This window comes from Dermochelys coriacea, chromosome 8 (genome assembly GCF_009764565.3).
Source record: "Dermochelys coriacea isolate rDerCor1 chromosome 8, rDerCor1.pri.v4, whole genome shotgun sequence".
In the NCBI taxonomy this organism is placed as follows: Eukaryota; Metazoa; Chordata; order Testudines; family Dermochelyidae; genus Dermochelys; species Dermochelys coriacea.
The window spans coordinates 65128717-65151675 of NC_050075.1; the positions used below are offsets into that span (position 1 = coordinate 65128717).

At 41.8% G+C, this 22959-nt stretch overlaps 1 protein-coding gene across 14 annotated transcripts in view; it reads left to right on the top strand.

The window, feature by feature from the left end:
* PTPRC (protein tyrosine phosphatase receptor type C) overlaps positions 1–22959 on the top strand; it is a 170929-nt gene that overhangs the window by 116369 nt on the left and 31601 nt on the right. For all 14 annotated transcript variants that reach the window (XR_006273880.1, XR_006273881.1, XR_006273882.1 and 11 more), the window contains 2 exons: positions 12411–12569; positions 19343–19536. Coding sequence is in view for 11 of the 14 variants with exons in the window: in XM_043491172.1 (XP_043347107.1) it covers positions 12411–12569; positions 19343–19536 (353 nt within the window). In the remaining 3 variants the exon portion in view is untranslated. The remainder of the gene's footprint in view (positions 1–12410; positions 12570–19342; positions 19537–22959) is intronic.

The window sequence follows — 22959 nt, forward strand, 5'->3', positions numbered from 1 at the left end:
GCTCCTCCTGAAATTCGCTGCTACCTGTCATGTTCTTCTGTACCAGTTGCGCACCGGCTACAGAGCTTACTTATACATACCAGATGTGTTCTTCTTAAGATCTTTTAATGCTCTTCAAGATATGGCTGAAGATCATTTAAATAAGGTATTTTATGAACAGTGCCACCTAGTGGCGGAACAGTATAATACAGTGTAGCCTCCCGTTATATCCTCCCCCTTTAAGTTCTACATTCCTACCATTTAAAATATTTACACTATCATACTGTCTTTGAAGTTCAGTATATATCAGTCTAAGTGTCTCTGAATCATACAGGTTTTCTAATTACATGACCTGAACATGTAACAACTTGGTCATCTGGCTGTCAATTAGTTGCAATGACTGGCTGTGGTCACTAAGTTGTCTTCTTCTTGCCTTGCATCTGACGTCTGTAGAGTTTGCTGTGTTGATTGTTCTTTCCGAGGAACAGACTGTAGATGTTGACAGTTTCTGTTGAACTCTCCACTGCCAGTCTCAATCACATATGATCTGGGTGCTGAATTATTTTTCTTTATGATAGCTGGATTGTCCATCCCTTTTCTCCATCCAATTTGACATGAACAGACACCTGGTTCTAGACCTGGCAGTTCTCTAATTGACTGATATCTCTTGTAAAAGTTCATAAGCTCTTTTAATGTTTTTATCTGATTTGACTACTCTTTCATGTCTGGCCATTTTGGAGGTAGATACTTTTCCAAAGTTGGTTCTGAGTTGTCTTCCCATCATGAGTTGTTCTGTATTGTATCCAGTAGCTGCTATTGGTGTTGATCTGTAACTCAGAAGAGCAAGGAATGCATCTTCCTGCTGTAGGATCTTCTTGGCTGTTTGTGTAGCTCTCTTAGCCTCTCCATTCACTTGTAGGTAATGTTGGCTGCTAGTAATACAATCAAAATCATATTTCATTTGGAATGACTTAAATTCTGCTGCAGTGAATTGTAGTCTGTTATCTTTCAGAGTAGCAGCCATGTTAGTCTGTATTCGCAAAAAGAAAAGGAGTATTTGTGGCACCTTAGAGACTAACACATTTATTTGAGCATTGAGTCTGTTATCAGTCACTAGTTGTTCTGGAATACCAAAGTATGCAACAGCACACTTCAGTTTCTCAGTAACACTGTGACATGTTATGTCTTACAGGTACATTATTTCTATATACTTGTAAAAATAGCCTGTGATAACCAACTAATGATGTCCTCTGAATTTGCATAATTCCACAGTTAGTCTTTTCCAAGGTGTTTCTGGAAGAGATGTTAATACGCTGTATGGTTCAGCATTGTCTCTTAAATTTATTTGTACTGAATCGCCTTTCAAAAGTCCAGTATCATCAAATCCTCCATCATGTTCTTCCACATTACTCACTAGGCCTGGCTGCCACGCTGCAGCTGTGGTCTTTGATCACATGCACTCTGAATACATAGCTTTTGTCTTTATAAATTGTTTCTGTTGTGAACTGATCCAAGCAGTTCAAAAATACCTCCAGGGCTACTCAGAACTGTGTTAGGTGACTTCAGCTCTGGGAGGGGCTGGAGGTGATTGTAAGTCCCTTCTGAGATGACTGAGACAGCAGCTCCTTTTAAATCAATTTTAAAATCAATAGTCTTGGCAGGAATATTCAATTTCATTCTCCAGACCAGCTCTATGTCATCACGAAACAATGGCTCTTGGTTGTCTGTAATATGAGTCAACTCCCTGACTGTTTTGGTGCCACAAACAGCTGAAAAAATTGGGGGGAGGGATAGCTCAGTGGTTTGAGCATTGGCTTGCTAAACCCAGGGTTGTGAGTTCAATCCTTGAGGGGGCCATTTGGGGATCGGGGGCAAAAATTGGGGATTGGTCCTGCTTTGAGCAGGGGGTTGGACTAGATGATCTCCTGAGGTCCCTTCCAACCCTGATATTCTATGTCCGTATTTCATGCATGTATTACACCATACACCTATCGCTGGACATGCATAATCTCTTGGGATATGACTTTTTTCCATACCTTGTGCACGTAGGCTGGAATTTGTCCCTCTTAGGCTACGTCTACACAAGAAGCGCTGCAGCGGCACAGCTGCATCAATGCAGCTAGACCACTATAGTGCTTCTGGTGAAGGTGCTCTAAGCCAACAGGAGAGAGCTCTGCTGTCAACTTAATTACCCCACCTCCCACCGACATAGCACTATCCACAGCGGCACTTAGGTTGGTATAATTTACATTGCTCAGAGGTGTGAATAAGCCACACCCCTGAGCGAAGTAGGTTATAACAAAGTAAGTGGTAGTGTAGACAAGGTCTTAGCTGAGAGTTCTCTCTCCTTGCCTCGGGTTTAATGCGAATGACTTTTAACACTCGTGTCTGTTTATAGCTTCTAAGCTAGTTTCAGGTTTTTCAAGTTGCTCCTGCTTTTTGTGCTTTGCTATCTGTATAGCTGTGGCTGGGGTTAAATCACTCTTCTGTTGTAGCTGTTGTAAAAGGCTTTTAGTTGATAACCCAGTAACCAGCCTGTCTCTGGTATTTTCATGTTTTGCATTTCCAGAATCACAGTTTTCAGCCAATAAATGCAGAGCTCTTATAAAACATTTTCACCCGGTTCCAGGTGATCCTGGCAATTACGGCCAGTAAACCTGACTTCAGTACTGGGCAAACTGGTTGAAAATATAGTAAAGAATAGAATTGTCAGACACATAGATGAACATAATTTGTTGGGGAAGAGTCAACATGGTTTTTGTAAAGGGAAATCATGCCTCAGCAATCTCTAGAATTCTTTGAGAGGAGTCAACAAGCCTGAGAACAAAGGGGATCCAGTGGATATAGTGGACTTAGATTTTCAGAAAGCCTTTGACAAGGTCCCTCACCAAAGGCTCTTAAGCAAAGTAGGCTGTCATGGGATAACAGGGAAGGTCCTCTCATGAATCAGTAACTGGTTAAAAGATAGGAAAGAAAGGGTAGGAATAAATCGTCAGAATGGAGAGAGGTAAATAGCGGTGTACCTCAAGTGTCTGTACTGGGACCAATACTTTTCAACATATTCATAAATGATCTGGAAAAAGGGGTAAGCAGTGAGGTGGCAAAATTTGCAGACGATACAAAACTACTCAAGATAGTTAAGTCCAAAGGAGACTGTGAAGCGCTACAGAGGGATCTCACAAGATTGGGTGACTGGGCAACAATATGGCAGATGACATTCAGTGTTGATAAATGCAAAGTAATGCACATTGGAAAACATAATCCCAACTATACATATAAAATGATAGGGATAGATAATAAGATGTGGGGCAACCACACCTGCACACAGATTCAAGATATGGGCATACCATGGATTTATATAGAGGCAAGATGATATTTTCTATCTGATTATCTACTGTGACACACCCAGACTGGTTAGGTTCAGGAGTGTGGAAGAAGGAAAATACACTGGACACTGGATGAATAGTTTTCTGTTACCTGAGTGACCAGGGCAGGGGTCAGAGCAGTCAGGAAGGTGCTAGAAGCAATTAAGTCAGGCAGACTCCAGAAGATAACTGGAACCAATTAAGAACTGATTAGAAGCAATCAAGGGAAACAGGCTAATCAGATCACCTGAAGCCCATTTAGAACTGGCCGGGACCAGATTAAGAGGAAGTGTTGTGGGAAGACTGGGAAAAAGAAGGTGCTCACTAACAGAGCGGGGAGAACAAGCGTGGTCAGGTACCAAGGAGGGTGCTAAGAGGAGCCGTTTGGGGAAATAGCCCAGGGAACGGCTATAGCTCTGGTAGTATAGGAAACTACCTGTGCCACTGCCAATTAGGGTCCCTGGGCTGGAACCTGGAGAAGAGGGTGGGCCCGGGTTCCCCCAACCCCCACCTCTACACAAACGCTCCCTGAGAAGGAAGACAGGGACTAAAGAGGGTTCTTACACCAAACCTGTTGATTGGCCAGTGATGAAAGTGGCTCAGTAAACTGTAATCCTTGCCTCTAGGAGGGGAGAGAGGCTACACTGAGGGTCACAGCAAACCTCTGAGGCAAACCGTAACTGCCTAGAAGCACAGGACCCCCGAGGCAAAACCAGTGCTCTGCCACACTACCCCTTTCTTAATGATTCCCAACATTCTGTTAGCTTTTTTGACTGCCGATGCACATTGAAGGGATGTTTTCAGAGAACTATCCACAATGACTCTAAGATCTTTCTTGAGCGGTAACAGCTAATTTAGACCCCATCATTTTATATGTATAGTTGGGAATATGCTGTGTGCAGATGTGGTCGCCCCATCTCAGGAAAGATATATTGGAATTAGAAAAGTTTCAGAAAAGGCCAACAAAAATTATTAGGAGTATGAAACAGCTTCCGCATGAGGAGAGAGTAATAAAACTGGGACTTTTCATCTTGGAAAAGAGATGACTAAGGGGGGATATGATAGAGGTCTATAAAATCATGACTGGTGGGGAGAAAGTAGATAAGGAAGTGTTATTTACTCCTTCTCATAACACAAGAGCTAGGAGTTACCAAATGAAATTTAATAGGCAGCAGGTTTAAAATAAAAAAGGGAGTATTTTTTCACACAACACAGTCAACCTGTGGAACTACTTGCCAGAGGATGTTGTGAAGGCCAATACTACAACAGGGTTCAAACAAGAACTAAATAAATTCATGGAAAATAGGTCCATCAATGGCTATTAGACAGGATGGGCAGGGTTGGTGTCTCTAGCCTCTGTTTGCCAGAAGTTGGGAATGGGCATCAGGGGATGGATCATTTGATGATTACCTGTTCTGTTAATTTCCTCTGGGGCACTTGGCATTGGCCAGTGTCAGAAGACAGGATATTAGGCTAGATGGACTTTTGGTCTGACCTAGTATGGCCATTCTTATGTTTTTTTAATTCTCTAATGAAAACATAGACTTTCATAAACCATATTTCTCTGAGGTATAATGTATGCATCTAGTACAGCCCAGAACCCTTTCATAGTCATCTTTGTAACAGTCATCAGTAAAGCCAAAAGATTTAAAGATATGCTCTATTTGCTTCCCAATAGCATTAATTAAAGGTGATATCCGTATATGTCCAGTTTCTTTGTGAAGCCTGGTAGCAATGCAAAATCTTGCAAAATATTGTTTCTAGTGCACTGTCCATTGTGGAGGCTTTTCAAAGCTGAAGTTCTCTGGGACATTAAAGAATGGAATGTTGATGAAATCTTGCAACCTTTGTTGCTGTTCCTTCTGTCTGTAACCTTTGTTGCTTTGTTCCTGTTCTAAATTTATTCCTGGCACCACATCATGTTCTTCTGCACCAGATATGGAGTGGCTACAGAGTTTGCTTATACACATAAGATGTGTTCAGCATAAGATCCTTCAATGCTCTGCCAGCAGAGATGACCTGTACCTGATGATAATGGGGGGGGCATGTGACCAACTCATGCATTACCTCTGGGAGGAACCTTCCACCCCACCTCCTTGGGCCAGGGTAGCCAATCCCTCGGGCTCCTGGGAGGCTGGGGCCACAGGAACTGGGAGCACATACTTCTGGGATGGCCTGGGCCCAGCTGGGGGTGGAGAGTGGGGGGGGGTGAGGGGCACAGGCAATGCCCCTAATTCGGGTTGAGCAGAGGAAACTTGTTCTCAGTGCCTTCCCCAGCAACTCTGCGCCCAGCCCGGGGCCACTGCTCTCTCCCCACCCCACCAGAGTTATCTGCTGGAGAAGAGGGGGGGTTCTGTCCTTCTCACTCTGTGCCTCTGCCTCAGCATGTTTCTGGCTTACTCGGCTCCTGTATCCAGAAGTCAGACCCAGATGGGGAGTGGAGGAGGCAGGACAGAGCTGCTTCTACTCCCGGGTGAGGGTGGCTGCTCTGGGGCGCTGCCTCTGTACAGTAGGGCAGCTGCCTGCAAGAGCCCGGCTGGGGAGGTGGCAGCGGCTTGCCCCCTCCACTCCCCGCCTGGGCCCAGCTGCCAGGGAGAGGGGCTGAGTGAGGGGAAAAGTGCCATGGGGAGGTGCAGTGTGAGAAGGACAGAGCCCTCCCCCCGGCAGGGTAAGCAGAGCAATTCTTGCAAGGGCAGTTCTGCGTTTACAGAAATCCGGGGGGACATGCAACCCCGCATTCTCCCCTGCCCCGCATCCCGAAGTCATCTCAGCAGGTATGGCTGAGAAGCATTACATGCAGTGCCATCTAGTGGCTGAAAAGTATTATACAGTTTAGTACTCCATTAATCTGCTACCACAAGCACATGGGGCCTCCTTTCTCATAGAATATCTGCTCCTGGGCACCTGACTAGGCTGACTCCCCCTGCCCCCAACAGTCTGACAGATACTTGGGACTTTCTGCACCACCAACCTCTTCCCAAAGTGAATATACTAGAAAGTGGCAGCAGCGCACATTGAATGGGAAGCTAGGAAGCCTGGTCCAACTCCCAGTTCCAAGAGAGAGAGAGAGAATGTTGGCAGTGGCAAGAAAGGACAATAAGGAATGGATTGTTGATGTTGGGATAAGAGGTGAGTGTAATATGGGGGTCTTTATCTGTTAGCAGCAGAATGGTGAGCCAAGCCAACCTGACTCCATCCTCTCCTATACTGTCACACCCCACTGTATTTGCCAAGCCCTTGTCAAGGACCAACCCCTCCTGGTTGGTTCCTCAGTAGATTCTGTCTCATTTAGGATAACGGGGAAGCAGAAGTTCTGTGGCTCCAAGAGATGCTAAACAGCCCTAGTTTTCCTCAGTTTAGGACCTTTTCTCCAACGGTCCCTGGCTGGCATACATAGAAGAACACAGCTCTGCCTATACCATTGAGTTCCAACTCAGGGCTCTTGTTTTGAACAGCCAGAACCAGTCCTCTTCAGTCCCATGCTGTTCCCTGAGTTACTTCCTACCTCGGTGGTCTTCTCCAGCTTCTTCTCCTGCGTCTCCCTCCTTGGTTGATTGGTTTTGTCATGCAGCTTCTCACTGGTATGCTTGAGGGATCCTCTCTCTGCAGTCTCCACTCTCTCTTGCCTTGCAGCCCTTTTATCCTCACAGCTGCTGTGGGGCTGCCAGTGAGCTTTGGCTGAGCAAGCAGGCAGTTGGTTTGTTAATCCTCTAGTTGCTGAGCCAACATGGGGTATGTAGAACATATGATGGGGGAAGGGAGGATTGTTGAATTTGTGGGGAGAGGGCAAAAGGATAGGATGGATCATTTTGGATATGCATGCATATAAACACACACACACACACACACACACACACACCCCTTTCAAATCTGTGTCATTGGGGCAGATTTCTGAGGGCTGCACACAGTCTATCTGGCCCAGCTTGCCTCCCTCACCTACTTCTTCTCTCCCCTGCCCACTTCTGCGCTCAGTTCTTGAAAAGCTGAATTTGGAATCTTACCATTTTCCAGGTCATGAATTCTGGCTCCCAAGCTACCAGGCTCATGGCTTCTTCACAACCCAGGCTTCCAGGGTCTGTAGCTCCAGGTGGGCTACCTCAGAGTCAGAGCTGCTCCTAGGTCTTCCAGGGTCCCAGCTGACCATAATGCCATTATATAAACCAATAGTGCATGCTCACTTGGAATATTGTTCAGTTCTGATCACCCTGTCTCAAATAAGAAATAGAAGGGCTTCCTAGATGAGTAATGAAAACAGTTAGAAGTATGGAAAGATTTCACCATGAAGAAAGAATGAGAGTGTTAGAACAAAAAGAGGAGACAATAAGAAAGGATATAATAGAGGTATATAAAAATGGATAGGAAAAAGAAGATAAATCAGGTACTCTTGTTCACCCTCTCAAAATACAAAACAAAGTTGAAAGGTAAGTAATTTAAAACCACTACAAAGAGAGGGTTTTTTCCAGTTTTTATTTTTATATTTTTTGCATAATGCACATTGATAATTTCTTATAAATTCAAATAAATTAAGTATTAAGATATGGAGTTTGTTGTCATAAAATACTTAGTCCATAGGCTAAGCAGGATTCAAAAAAGGATTAAATGTTTAATAGATTACATCCAAAAAAGCTACAATAAAAAAATGTTAAAGTGGCAAAGTCAAGCATTCAAAAGTTAGGAAATGCCAAAAGTATGGCTGCTTGTTCAACTTTAATTCAGGCCCAGTGTGTATGCATTATGTTAGTCTTTAGTTACATAATCACATGCTATTTTCCCACAAGACCCCTTCTTCATGCAGTATGCAGGGTGGATGGTATTCAGTGAATAGTGCTCAATGTACACATTCTACAGGCCATTATCCTCGATTCCCACTGAGGATTACCAAAAGAAACTACACCATCTGCTCAAGAAACTCCCTGAAAAAGCACAGGAACAGATCTGTGCAGATACATGCCTAGAACCCCGACCAGGAGTATTCTATCTGCTTCCCAAGATCCATAAACCTTGGAATCCTGGACGCCCCATCATCTCAGGCATTGGCACCCTGACAGCAGGTTTGTCTGGCTATGTAGACTCCCTCCTCAGGCCCTATGCTACCAGCACTCCCAGCTATCTTAGAGACACCACGGACTTCCTGAGGAAACTACAATCCATCGATGATCTTCCAGAAAACACCCTCCTGGACACTATGAATGTAGAAGCCCTCTACAGCAACATTCCACACAAAGATGGACTACAAGCCATCAGGAACAGTATCCCCGAAAATGTCATGGCAACCTGGTGGCTGACCTTTGTGACTTTATCCTCACCCACAACTATTTCACATTTGGGGACAATATATACCTTAAAGTCAGCAGCACTGCTATGGGTCCCCGCATGGCCCCACAGTATGCTAACACTTTCATGACTCACTTAGAACACTTCCTCAACTCTCGTCCCCTAATGCCCCTACTCTACTTGCGCTACATTGTTGACATCTTCAACATCTGGACCCATGGAAAAGAAGCCCTTAAGGAATTCCACCATGATTTCAACAATTTCCATTCTACCATCAACCTCAACCCAGACCAATCCACACAAGCGGTCCATTTCCTGGACACTACTGTGCTAATAAGCAATGGTCACGTAAACACCACCTATACCGGAAACCTACTTACCACTATACTTACCTACATGCTTCCAGCTTCCATCCAGGACACACCACACGATTCATTGTCTACAGCCAAGCTCTACGATACAACCTCATTTGCTCCAATCCCTCAGACAGAGACAAACACCTACAAGATCTCTATCATGCATTCCTACAACTACAATACCCACCTGCTGAAGTGAAGAAACAGATTGACAGAGCCAGAAGAGTACCCAGAAGTCACCTACTACAGGACAAGCCCAACAAAGAAAATAACAAAATGCCACTAGCTGTCACCTTCAGCCCCCAGCTAAAACCTCTCCAGCGCATCATCAAAGATTTACAACCTATCCTGAAAAATGATCTCTCACTCTCCCAGATCTTGGGAGACAGACCAGTCCTCGCTTACAGACAGCTTCCCAACCTGAAGCAAATACTCACCAGCAACCACACAACACACCACAAACACACTAACCCAGGAACCTATCCTTGCAACAAAGCCCAATGCCAACTCTGTCCACATATTTATTCAAGTGACACCATCATAGGACCTAAACACACTAGCCACGCCATCAGGGGCTCGTTCACCTGCACATCTACCAATGTGAAAAATGCCATCATGTGCCAGCAATGCCCCTCTGCCATGTACATTGGCCAAACTGGACAGTCTCAGTCATATTTTGTACACATCGTTCACACCTTGCACTGAATGAAGAATTATTTGTTTCCTCATCGGCTTTTCTATGGTGCCATCACTGAAATTTAGTTCTTAACAAGCATTAATGAATTTATCTTCACAATACCCCTGTGATGTGAAGTGGTATTATACCTATATTACACGTGGGAAAGTGAGAGATAGAGATTAAAGCTAAAATAGTTAATTGTGTCAATGAGTTGTTGGATGCCCGATTTGAGAAGTGTAGGGCATAATTTTGTCAGAGAACTTGTCATTTTATAGCACTTAATTTGTTTAGACCACAGTTCCAATCGACTTCAGTTGCAGTTATGAGGGCTCAGAACTTTTGCAAATCCAACCCGAGGTGTTTCAGAGTGACCATCCAGAAAATGGGGAACACAAAGTGGAAACCTGTGGAAATTTTGGTGTAATTGACTCACTCGGAATCACATAGAAACTCTATGTCAGAGGCAGGTATAGAATCCAGTCCTGTAGGACATCATTCAGCTGCCTTAACCATAAGACCATCCTTTCTTTTCCTGCAATTCCCTCTATCATTCACCATATGCCTTCCACCTTCTGCAACAAATGAGGTCAGGGATCCTACAGGCAACAGTCTTCTTCACTACACAACTCTGATGTCCAGCCTACACACTGAATAGAGCAGGAGTCCTGTGGAAAAAATGTGATCATGTAATTAAAGACTATATGATAATGGGGCCAAATTAAGATTAAACAGGCCACCTTAATTCTGGCATTTCCTAACTCTGAGTGCTTGATTTTACAACATTAATCTTCTTTTAATGTAATATTGTTAGATGTAAGTTCTTAGGTTTTCTAAAAACTTAAAAATTAAAACAATAAAAATTTCATCATGTGGAACCACAATGAGTCGCCAAATTGGTCATAAGCAGAGCTGTCTGGAATTTTTTTTCTGAAGTCTCTGAATTTTTGGAAAAATATTTTGGCTGAAATCACAAACATTTTGGCCAAAAACTTTAATTTCTATTGAAAATGTGCTGCTTGCTTCACACGAGATGTAGTTTGGGAGTCTTATGCTCCTATGATGCACCTGCTTCCCTCACTAAGAAGAGAAAGTGGTGTATCATGGAACATGTAGTCCAAAGAAGGAGCCCAGCCTATAGAGCAGATTGAGAGCATAAGGAACCTGAACTACAGACCCCATAAAACATTGTAGTGCCATTTTTAATCACAACTTTTTTTGTCTGAAATATTTCAATTTTTGACATTTTGATAAAATATTGAAATTTTCCATGGAAAACCAGACGCTTTTTGCAAAAAATGTTTAGTCAAAAATCCAATTATTCTTCAAAAAACAATATTGAAGGAAAATGTTCAATGAGCCCTAGTCATAAATAGGTTTGGGTTATTTAGATCTATAGTACAGTTGACTACCACTTGAGCTGACTAACTAGTAGCACTAGAAGGCTGCTATCTTAAATATGGACCAATCCCTAGAGAGAGATGGAGACAGTGTGTTTTACAGCTATTTTTCCAGTGGGTTTTACAGCTATTTGCTAGACAGAAGAGAAATGTTAAGACTTTGTAATAATGGGTTCATTTCCAGGTTTTGGAGGGGAGAGTGCACAAGTGATCTTCTGCCCCTGTCCCCTTCTGCTCTTATCCCTCCACCCCAGCTCCTGCCCATGAGTCCTCCTTACTGATACCGCTTCCCCCCCCCGGCTTCTGCTTGTCCGTCTCTGCCCAACTCTTTTCTCATTCTCCTCACCAGTACTGACCCCTTGCCACTGCCCTCCCAGCTCTTGCTCCCCTCCCTTTCTGCTCCTGCCCATGTTCTCCCACCTTTCCTGCTCCTCTTCCCTACTCCACAGCTCCTGCCCCTCTCCCACCTTTTGTTCCTCCCCCCTCACTTTTGTCCTCCTCTTTCCCCTGTCTAGGGTGACCAATTAGCAAGTGTGAAAAATCATGACAGAAGTGTGAAAAATCATGACAAGTGTGGAGTGGGGCATAACTGGCACCTATATAAGACAAAGCCCTGAATATTGGGATGTCCCTATAAAATCAGGATATCTGGTCACCCTACCCCTTTCTGGCTCCTGCTCCTTAACCCATCCCCCAGTCTCTTATCCCATCTCTCTCTGGAGCTCCTGCCTCTGTCTCTGGTGCCATGCATATATTCCCCCTCTCGCCCTTTTCCTCATCCTTCTGTACTGGAGTCAGGTAGCTTCCTCATTTCCTCCACTGTGCCTGGACCCAGCAGGGGGAGCATTAGGTCAAGAGGACAGACAGCCTCCCTGCCCTCAGTTACTGTGCCCAGCAGTCAGGAGCCACAATTGTTTAACCATTGAAGCTATGGGCTGGAGCGTGGTCAATCACTCTCTGGGGATGGCACATGCAGAGTATGGTCTACATGTAGGAGCTGTGAGATGCTGTAACGTGCTCAGTGCAAATGAAATCTTAAGCAAATTTAGCTGCCAGATTCTAACAAAGCTGTCCTGAGCATGTGCAAACTGAGATTTTCAGAAGTTTATGACCTGGCCAAATTTGGATGCAAACTTTGAATAACATTCATAGTTATATTACATAGAATAAAAACATATATAAGGCATGTAGACCAATGTTTTAGAGCAAAGGATGACAACTAATCTAGTATTGACCTTTGCTAGACGATAAGAAAATGAATGAAGATGGATCTGTGGCCTGATCCAGTATAGCAATTCCTATATTACTATTATGAAGTCTTAACTTAAGCTTTCGACTAATTTATTTATTTATTTTACAGTTGACTACACATTTGTCAATGAGACCATTTTTTACTGCTCTAATTTAAAGCCTTACAGCAACTATACAGTGTCAATAGCGGCATACACAGTAAGCAAATATTCATCAAAGAGATTTTATGGGGACACTGTAATTGAACAATGGAAGACAAAAGCAGCAGGTAAGTTTATGTATTTACTTACTTTTACTGAAAATTCAAAGAACTAATGTATGAGAAGAAAAATATATTTCACTTTTGTTTCACTATTTCTTACTTGTTACTTTACACAATTTACATACAAATTAAAAAGAAGAGATGCTAGAAGATATCCTTGGTGTACTCCCCTAGAAACAAGGAAAATATTAGTACATTCTCCATTGCCTTTAGTTCTTACCCTAGCCATATTGCCCTGGTATAGAGCCTCCAAAATATACAAAAGTCGTAGATCAATACCCATCCTTCTAAATTTTGCCCAAAGTTTGTCTTGGTTAATAGAATCAAATGCCATCTTTAGATCTATGAAGGCTGCATATAATCAAGTACCCTTAACCACAATATATTTATAAATTATATAAAATAAAACAATTATTAGTTGTGGCTCTACCTGCCCTAAAGCTTGACTGCTCTTTGTGTTATAAATTAGCTTTTAAAACTCGTATTTCAAATTTAGCTAGTAAAAATCTGGAATAAATTTTCTCTGCCACATCTACCGGACTAATAGGTCTATATGCAGCAGGATTCTTTCCATCCCATTTTTTAAAAATAGGAACTATGATACTGGACTTCCAGTCAGAGGGAACCCATTCAATATAATTAATGACAGAAAATAATTTAGCCAAGACTGGGGACCAGCAATCACCATTTTCCTACAAAATTTAAGCAGGGAGAAAATCTTCCCCTGGAGCTTTTTTCTGAGATTGGGCTAAAACAAATGACTGGACTTCACTATCTGTTACTGAAGGCCAGAGTGGTATATCAAAGAGATTATTCCTTATTGCATCAACTATGGTAGAATTAGATTTAAAAAAAACTGGTTGGGGGGAATCATGAAAGACTGGTCCAAAATGTGCTCTCTAGTCTTCATCATTAATATTTGGTTCCTCAACTGGAGTATATCTACCAAAGCCCAAGACTTCTTCAAAAAATGGAAGAATTTTTAGCTTTAGCTGCTATTTCATAATCTTTCCACAAGGATCTTAAATATTATTGTTTTTATGATATAGTAAAGTTTATGTCCTCTTCTGGCAGCTCCTAGATTTTGAAGTAAGTTGGGAGAGGGATTGCATTTTATCCTATTAGCTTTACGTGCTAAAGCAGATGTTTGCTTCACACAGACCACATAAAACCAAGTGAGCTTATCTTTTAAAGCATTTTTGGGATAATTAAAACCAATTTATTTAGAAAAAGTGGTTGCAAGGACTTTACCAGCAACTCGTATGATTCACACATTTGAGATGAATCATGTTACTTAATAATTTTGTCTCTAACATCAGAGACCTCCATCTTCTTGATAATTTATCACAAATGGCTGGGGTCCTTTTTAGTCTTTTACAACCATGTTATTCTGAAGGGGTTAAGGTATTCTGACCATCAGAATTATAACTCTCTCTAAAAGGGCACATCTTTCATAATTAAAGACAAAGAGGTTGGTGGTTGCTGTCTGGGCAAGAAAATATAAAGAAATCCCAGTGAAAGGACCAATTAATTATAGGGATAATATAATTAATACTACTACCACCAGGAGATGAAATATAGGTAAAATGTTCTTCTCTATCCCCTACACTTTGTCCTTGTACAGGTATTGGATTTGATTTATCTAATAAAGCCTTTAACTTTGTCCAGACCTAACCACCTGATCTCTAGAGTTTTGAGGGGTTCAAAATATCCTCAATATTTTCTTCCCCTGATACTGAGTTTGTTGGAGCACCTATTTGAGCATTAAAATCTCCTAAAATTATTATATGAGCCATTTGTAATGGAAGACCTACCAGATCAATTTGCTCCTCCAGGCATTCCCACAATGACTCAGAATAAAATGGGGAGATATTGGGCAAGAAAAACATTGACCTATTAAAATTTGGAGATCAGGAGAAATTTTTAAAAATATAGCCTGAATGCCCTGACACTTTGGGTATGTCTACATTGCAATTAAAACCTCTCTACTGGCCCATGCCAGCTGACTCAAGCTCAAGGGGCCCGGTCTAAGGAGCTGTTTAATTGACATTTAGGTTTGCAAATGTCTTGGCTGCAACCTGAGCCCAAATGTCTACACCGCAATTAAACAACCCGGCAGCCCGAGCCCCATGAACCCAAGTCAGTTGGCACAGGCCAGCAGAGGGTTTTTAATTGCAGTGTAGACATAACCTTTGATTCTAAAGGTAAAATCTGGGCTTTCAGGTGTAAGAAAACCAAGATGGCAAGTCCTCCTGATACATAACCCCTTTTTGACAATTGATCTCATCCATGGAGATAGGGTTCAAAACCAGGAAAGACTGAAATCAGATTTAGCTAACCATGTTTCATGTGAAAAGAAAAAAATCAAATCAAAAGTTTTCAAAAACTTAAAAATCTCCATATAATTAATCTTATTTTTATACCTGGACATATTCCAGGACAAAAATATGTGAATTATTGTGGTAAAGGCTCTCCCTAGTAGAAATTGGGAAGGAAAGAAATTGGACAGTCTTTGTCTTGAAGATTATGTGCACCCCCTAGCTCTCCAGATGTTTCCTCCTCCACTGCAGTCTAAATTAACTGATTTCTTCTCCGAGAAGCAAACTCCCTTATTCAGCACCAGGGTTTGGAACACACCAGTTCTGATTCTCCTGACACTTTAAAGTCTGGGGGGGGGATGATACCCCAGGAAATATCTTTACTGACTAAGCACTTTATGGATAAGGATCTTACTGACTTATGAACAGCAGGAGCAATAAGTATAAACCTATATCATCAGACTTGGTGGATTATGACACTTCTTTTAATGATTCTCAATTCCCATTGGTTTTATCTTTGTTGAAATCTCTTATGGAAGAGTTAGCAAGTAGTAAGAACTCTCTCTTTGAATTTAAAATTTTTTTGGAGTGGATTATGGGGTGATTGGTCTAGCTGGCAAGCTAGATGCAGCCACCATCCAAGTCTGAACTGGAGAAGGAACAACCTAAACTATAGATAATTCAACTCAGATCCTGGCATGGCATTGGTGTGTGGCTGGAGGTGTCTCTTGGGCTGGCTCTCCCATTCTCTCTACCCAGCCTCTCTGGTGTCAGTTCAAAACTGCTGGAGGCTCTCCTCACACACATAGCACAAGCATCTGGCTACTGCTCTGGGGGTCAATCATAGTTGGTTCCCTGCCCTGTGAGGGCAGCAGGACCCGGACCTAGGCACTCGGTCTTGGTTTCAGTCTCCTCCCCTGCTAGGCACTGGATGCCAAGCCCCATATGGTGGCAAGGTGTTTACAGTGTTGGGAGGTCCCCTAGCGCTTTCAGTCTTCTGGCTTGTCTGTGCTGTCAATTAGGCTGCCCTCCCCACAGAGCATTCAGAGCCCAGAATTTCATTCATAGTGAATGAAGATTTCTGCAACCTTTCATTAGCATAAATAAATAAATGCATAAATAAAATTTAAAAAATAAAAACCCCTAAATGCACTTTTATAAAAAATAAAATAGAAAGTAGGGTAAAAAAAATAGACACGACTTCCTGCCATGTTTTGCTCAATCAGTGGTTCTCAACCAGGAATATGAGTATCCCTGAGGGTCTTCCAGGGGGTATTGTCAACTCATCTAGATATTTGCCTAGTTTTACAACAGGCTACATAAAAAGGACTAGTGAAACCGGTACAAACTAAAATTTCATACAGACAATGACTTGTTTATGCTGCTCTATAACCTATACGCTGAAATGTAAGTACAATGTTTATAGTCCAATCCAATTTATTTTATAATTATATGGTAAAGATGAGAAAGTAAGCAATTTTTCAATAATAATCTGCTGTGACACTTCTCTATTTTTATGTCTGAATTTGTAATCAAGCAGTTTTCAAGTGAGGTGAAATGTGGGGGTACACAAGACAAATTAGTCTCCTGAAAGGAGTACAGTAGTCTGGAAAGGTTGTGAACCACTGTTCTAAATCACTTTATCACAGAATATATACTGGGAGTTTAAGTATTTTTTATAAATGGGGGTTATCATTTATCATTTATCCTAGCACACACATGGAGAATGTCTTTGCGAAAGAAGCTCTTGCCTATAACAGTATCCCAAATGGAGAATCATAGGAGAAGGAAATGATGCATTACTGTGCCATTTATCCTTATATGAAGGATCATAGGCAGAGCTCTCCTATCACACAGTCTCCAATCACATAAAATTTAACATCTCTGTGGCGGGGAAAACTCCACAGCGGCCCAACACTGTAGCATTTAGTTTCAGAAAGGGGAATAGACAAAAATGAGGAGGTTAGTGAAACAGAAATTAAAAGGTACAGTACCAACAGTAAAATCCCTGCAAGCTGTGTGGAAACTTTTTAGACACCACAATAGAGGCTCAACTTAAATGTATACCCCAATTTAAAAAAAAAACATAGTAAGAGAACCAAAAAAGAGTCACTGTGGTTAAACAACAAAATAAAAGAAGCAGTGAGAGGCAAAAAGGCATCCTTTAAAAAGTGGAAGATAAATCCTAATGAGGAAAATAGAAAAAAGCATAAATTCTGGCAAATGAAGTGTAAAAATACAATTAGAAAGAAAGAATTTGAAGAACAGCTAGCCAAAGACTGCAAAGGGAATAGCAATTTTTTTTTAAATACATCAGAAATAGAAAGCCTGCTAAACAACCAGTGGGGCCACTGGACGATCGAGATGCTAAAGGAGCACTCAAAGACGATACGGCCATTGCAGAGAAACTAAATGAATTATTTGCAATGGTCTTCACTGTTGAGGATGTGAGTGAGATTCCCAAACCTTACCCATTCTTTCTGGGTGACAGATCTGAGGAGCTGTCCCAAATTGATGCATCATTAGAGGAGGTTTGGGAACAAATTGATAAACTAAACAGTAATAAGTCTCCAGGACCTGATGGTATTCACCAAGAGTTCTGAAGGAACTCAAATGTGAAATTGCAGGACTACTAACTGTCATCTGTAACCTATCATTTAAATCAGCTTCTGTACCAAATGACTGGAGGATAGCTAATGTGACACCAATTTTTAAAAAGGGCTCCAGAGGTGACCCTGGCAACTACAGGCCAGTAAGCCTTACCTCAGTACTGGGCAAATTGGTTGAAACTGTCGTAAAGAACAAAATTGTCAGACACATAGATGAACATAATTTGTTGGGAAATAGTCAACATTGTTTTTGTAAAGGGAAATCATGCCTCACCAATCTACTCGAATTCTTTGAGGGGGTCAACAAGCATGTGGACAAAGGAGATCCAATGGATATAGTGTATTTAGATTTTCAGAAAGCCTTTGACAAGGTCCCTCACCAGAAGCTCTTAAGCAAAATAAGCAATCATGGGATAAGAGGGAAGGTTCTCTCATGAATCGGTAACTGGTTAAAAGATAGGAAACAAAGGGTAGGAATAAATGGTCAGTTTTCAGAATGGAGAGAGGTAAATAGTGGTGTCCCCCAGAGATCTGTACTGGGCCCAATCCTATTTAACATATTCATAAATGATTTGGAAAAAGGGGTAAACAATGAGGTGGCAAAATTTGCAGATGATACAAAACTATTCAAGATAGTTAAGTCCCAGGGAGATTGCAAAGAACTACAAAAGGATCTCACAAAACTGGGAGACTGGGCAACAAAATAGCAGATGAAATTTAATGTTGATAAATGCAAAGTAATGAACATTGGAAAACATAATCCTAACTATACATATACAACGATGGGGTCTAAATTAACTGTTACCACTCAAGAAAGAGATCTTGGAGTCATTGTTGATAGTTCTCTGAAATCATCCATTCAATGTGCAGCGGCAGTCAAAAAAGCAAACAGAATGTTGGGAATCATCACAAAAGGGATAGATAATAAGACAGAAAATATCATACTGCCTCTGTATAAATCCATGGCATGCCCATACCTTGAATACTGCATGCAGATATGGTCGCCCCATCTCAAAAAAGATATATTGGAATTGGAAAAGGTTCAGAAAAGGGCAACAAAAATGATTAGGGGTATAGAACGGCTTCCATGTAAGGAGAGATTAATAAGACTGGGACTTTTCAGCGTGGAAAAGAGGCGACTAAGGGGCGATATGATTGAGGTCTATAAAGTCATGAGTGGTATAGAGAAAGTAAATAAGGAAGTGTTATTTACTCCTTCTCATAATACAAGAACAAGGGGCCACCAAATGAAATTAATAGGTAGCAGGTTTAAAACAAACACAAGAAAGTATTTTTTCATGCAACGCACTGCCAACCTCTGGAATTCCTTGCCAGAGGGTGTTGTGAAGGCCAATACTATAACAGGGTTCAAAAGGGAGCCAGATAGGTTCATGGAAGATAGGTCCATCAATGGCTATTAGCCAGTATGGACAGGAATGGTGTCCCGAGCCTTTGTTTGCCAGAAACTGGGATTGGCTGACAGGGCATGGATCACTTGATAACCTGTCTGTTCCTTCCCTTTGGGGCACCTACCATCGGCCACTGTCAGAGGACAGGATACTGGGCTTGATGGACCTTTGGTCTGACCCAGTATGGCCGTTTTTATATCACAGTCTCACTCCAACTTATGGAGGTACCAGTTCAGCAAAGGACTTAAGAACATGCTTAACTTAAAGCATTATTGACTTTTCTGAATCAGGAGTGGAGTTCTTCTAGGTGGTAAAATATAACAAATGTATCAATGGTACAGAGAGGTAGTGATTAGTGAAAAATATGGGTGAAACTATAACAGTTAAAATGTTTGGTTCCAAAATATTAAAATATAACATGGTATCATTTCTTCTATAAACAGAACCAGATGAAGTGACTATTACCGAAGTAAAATTGATTTCCAATAATGCTGTCCGCATTAAGTGTAAGGTGAAGTCTGTAAATGGTGCAAATCAAAAATTCACACTGGTATGGGAGGGAAAGAATGAAACTGAAAAAAACACATGTGAGTTTCAAAAAGAAGATCTTTATTATCTGAAACAATACACCTTTAAGGTAAGATCTATATTTAAAGAGACAGAAAAAGTTCATTGCACTACAAAATTATTGGTAGCTGCAATTTTTTTGTTTTATTGTATTATGTATTTATCAAAAATTTCTCTGCTGTGGTACATTCTTTTCTTAGTAGAATTAATATTTTACATTTTAAAATATTTTTAAATGTAACGATTACTGATGACAATTCACAACTGCACTTCATAGGTTATTTTACATTTCATACTGAGTAATATCCAACTTATGTAATTTTCATGATTATCAAAATGGTAGGAGACTGAAAGGTAAGTGTGTGAGTCAGAACATAGGCAGTGTTTGATTTGTAAAGAAAGAGTTGCTAGGGCTCAAGAAATAACAAGGGTGTCCTCCACACAGCGTGACCTTGCACACCCCTCATGTGCAAGGTTATGTCTTGCATGCCACTGACAAAAGAGGTGCTTACACTGCGTCATAGCATGAAAAGAGGTACAAGAGTGGAGCCTCAGCAAGCCCCAGCACAAATTAAACTCTAAATTTAGGTTATGCAGGTAATCCTTAGCAAACACATACTTTTAGATTGTTTACTGATTTTTCACTGTGGACTCTTGAGATACTCAAGGTCTATTCCTGAAATTTGTTACATTCTGCGGTTGATGAAGATGACTCAACGATCAGATCCCACTCAAAATATCAGACCCCAGCCCCACCAGACCCTGAGACAGACTCTTCACACTTCTCCACTGAGCCCTCACCTTCCAGAGAAACATTTATCTTCCTGTTCAAACCATATCCTCCTTCTGAGCTCTCTCTCAGATAAAGTTTTCTTTCTCCTGACTGCCTCCCTCTAGTTCCTCCACCGTATTCCTGCCTTCCACTATAGGCATGGATGGATATCCCCTCCTGGCATTTTATCTTTGCAGCATTTATCACTCTCCTTATAAAGCCTGTATACTATATCTGCCACTTCTCTGGAGCATTTCCAGGCCCTGGTAGCTGCTCCTATATGCTAATTGAACTAAGAAAGTACTTAGTAAGAGGCTCAGAGTTTGGTTTCTTTCAGGAACCAGGATCTGCCCGTTTTTCTTCATCCCTTTCCTGCCTTCCTTTTGTCTTGCTAATGAAAGGCAGCTTTAGACAGTGGATGCTAATGTACTGTTTGAAAATTGTTCACTCATTTTATAATTTGAACTCAGAGACATTCTCTAAAACATAACAAGAGGCCCTGAAATTGCCCTAATGGTGAGAGCAGAGTTCAGGCCTCTTGCCAACTCCTCCTGCACCACCTGCACTAATCCCCTTCGTTTACACAAGGAATCTGCTTTGCTTCTGGAGGGGTTTCTGAATAGGGGCCATGATTTAGCCTTTTCAGCCTGATCCTCACTGGGGAAGTCAGAAGGGTCTCCTAGGTAGCAACAACAGGATTCTGGCTCTGGGTCTACTCAAGAGTTAGAAGAACATAAGAATGGCTCTACTTGGTGTCAAGGCTAATTCCCCACTCTGGCACTTCGAGAGCAGAAGGTGGGGGCCCGCAAGGATTCTAAAAATTAATACTGGCCATTCCAGGCTTCTATTAAACACCCAAGGTTACAGCTTTTCTCTGACCTTGGATTGGTAGATGCTGCCACCACCCAAGTGCAAAACCCCTTTGAGAGCCCAGGAAGGTGCACTTGGGAATTCCTTCTTGTGGGGTACCCTCAAGCCCTTTCACTCCCCCCCCCCACCAGGGAAGAGCTCAGAAAGAAAGAGAGGGGGAAAAAAGGAAATCAGCTATTGCCACCAGCTAATTAAACAACCCCTTAAGAAACAAAAATCCAATTATGTTCTTAAAAAAGGTAAATTTTATTAATAAAAAAAAAGAAAGAAGCTACATCTGGGAACTCAGGCTATTGCTAGATTTTAAAAGAGCAACTACAAGGATTAAGTACCAAGAATAGCTTTCCTGAGGTCTTAAAGGTTACAAGCAAAACAAAAGCATGTGGTGTTAGCACAGAGGAATCCACAAGCCATAACGAAATAAAAGGGATAAACCTAATTGCATCTTCCTAGAAATTTCCTGATCTACTTACATATCTGGGGTTTTAAATGAGTAGTTTCTAGGTATGATACTGATGATTTTTTAATACCTGACCCAAGTTTCTAACAGCATAACTGCTATCCTGTCCACCTCTCCCCGAGAGAACAGACAGACAAAAAGGGAGTCTTGGCTCTTTTGGCCAGGTGCCAACTTACTTCCTTTTACCTATGCATAGCATTGAGATTTTTTAACCCTTTACAGGTAGAGCAATTAGAGAACAGCTACTAAGAGGGATTTTATAGCTACTGGCTGGCTGGGTGTCCATAAAAGGGAGCTACTTCCCCTTTCATTTATCATGTGCCCCCCAAATCACAGACTGTGTTGGCCAGTCTGGTTCAGGTCGGGTCCACACGGGCTGGGATTTCTTCGTGGAGGTTTAGGAAAACAGTTAATAAGATACATGCACCTCTAATTTTACTACTAATTACATGAAGACCGTACAGTATTTTCCACATTTTAAGGATTACAATGACTTAGAATACCTGGCTGATTCTGGGAAACCTTCCTGGGAGAGTGCATGAGCCACTTTGTTAGAGGTTCCTGAATTGTGTGTTGTTTCAACATCAAAGTCTTGAAGAGCTAAACTCCACGGAAGAAGTTTTTTGTTAGTCTCTTTGACTGTGTGAAGCCACTTCAGTTCAGCATGGTCAGTCTTCAGGTGGAAACGCCATTCCCAAATGTATGGGCGTAGCTTCTCAAGAGCATACACAATGGTGTAACATTCTCTTTCTAAGACTGACCAGTGACTTTCCCTCTCAGAAAGTTTTTTGTTGAAAAACACAACAGGATGGAATTGTTGATCAGGTCCTTCCTGCATTAAAACTGCTCTCACACCACACTCGGACGCATCTATGGTTATGATGAAAGGTTGGTCAAAGTTTGGGGCCCTTAGCACAGGGTCAGACTTAAGGGCCGTCATAAGCTGATTAAAGGCTTTCTGACACTCCTCAGTTCACTGAACTGCATTTGGCTGTTTTTTTCTGGTTAGGTCCGTCAGTGGGGTGGCAATTTGGCTGTAGTGTGGTACAAATCGTCTGTAATATGAGAAGGATTGGACCTGCTTCTTTGACTTAGGGACAGGGCAATTTTGGATATCATTTACTTTAGCCTGTAGGGGGTTGATAGTTCCTTGACCCACCTGGTGTCCAAGGTATGTTACCCTGTTTAGTCCTATTTGACATTTTTTGACCTTAATGGTTAATCCTGCCTCGCTTATGCGCTGGAAGACATCTTGGGGGTATTCCAGGTGTTCTGCCCATGAATCTGAGAATATGGCCACATCATTAAGGTAGGTGACTGCAAATTCCCCAAATCCAATGAAAGGTTATCCACCAGTCTCTGGAAGGTGGCGGGTGCATTTCTCAGTCTGA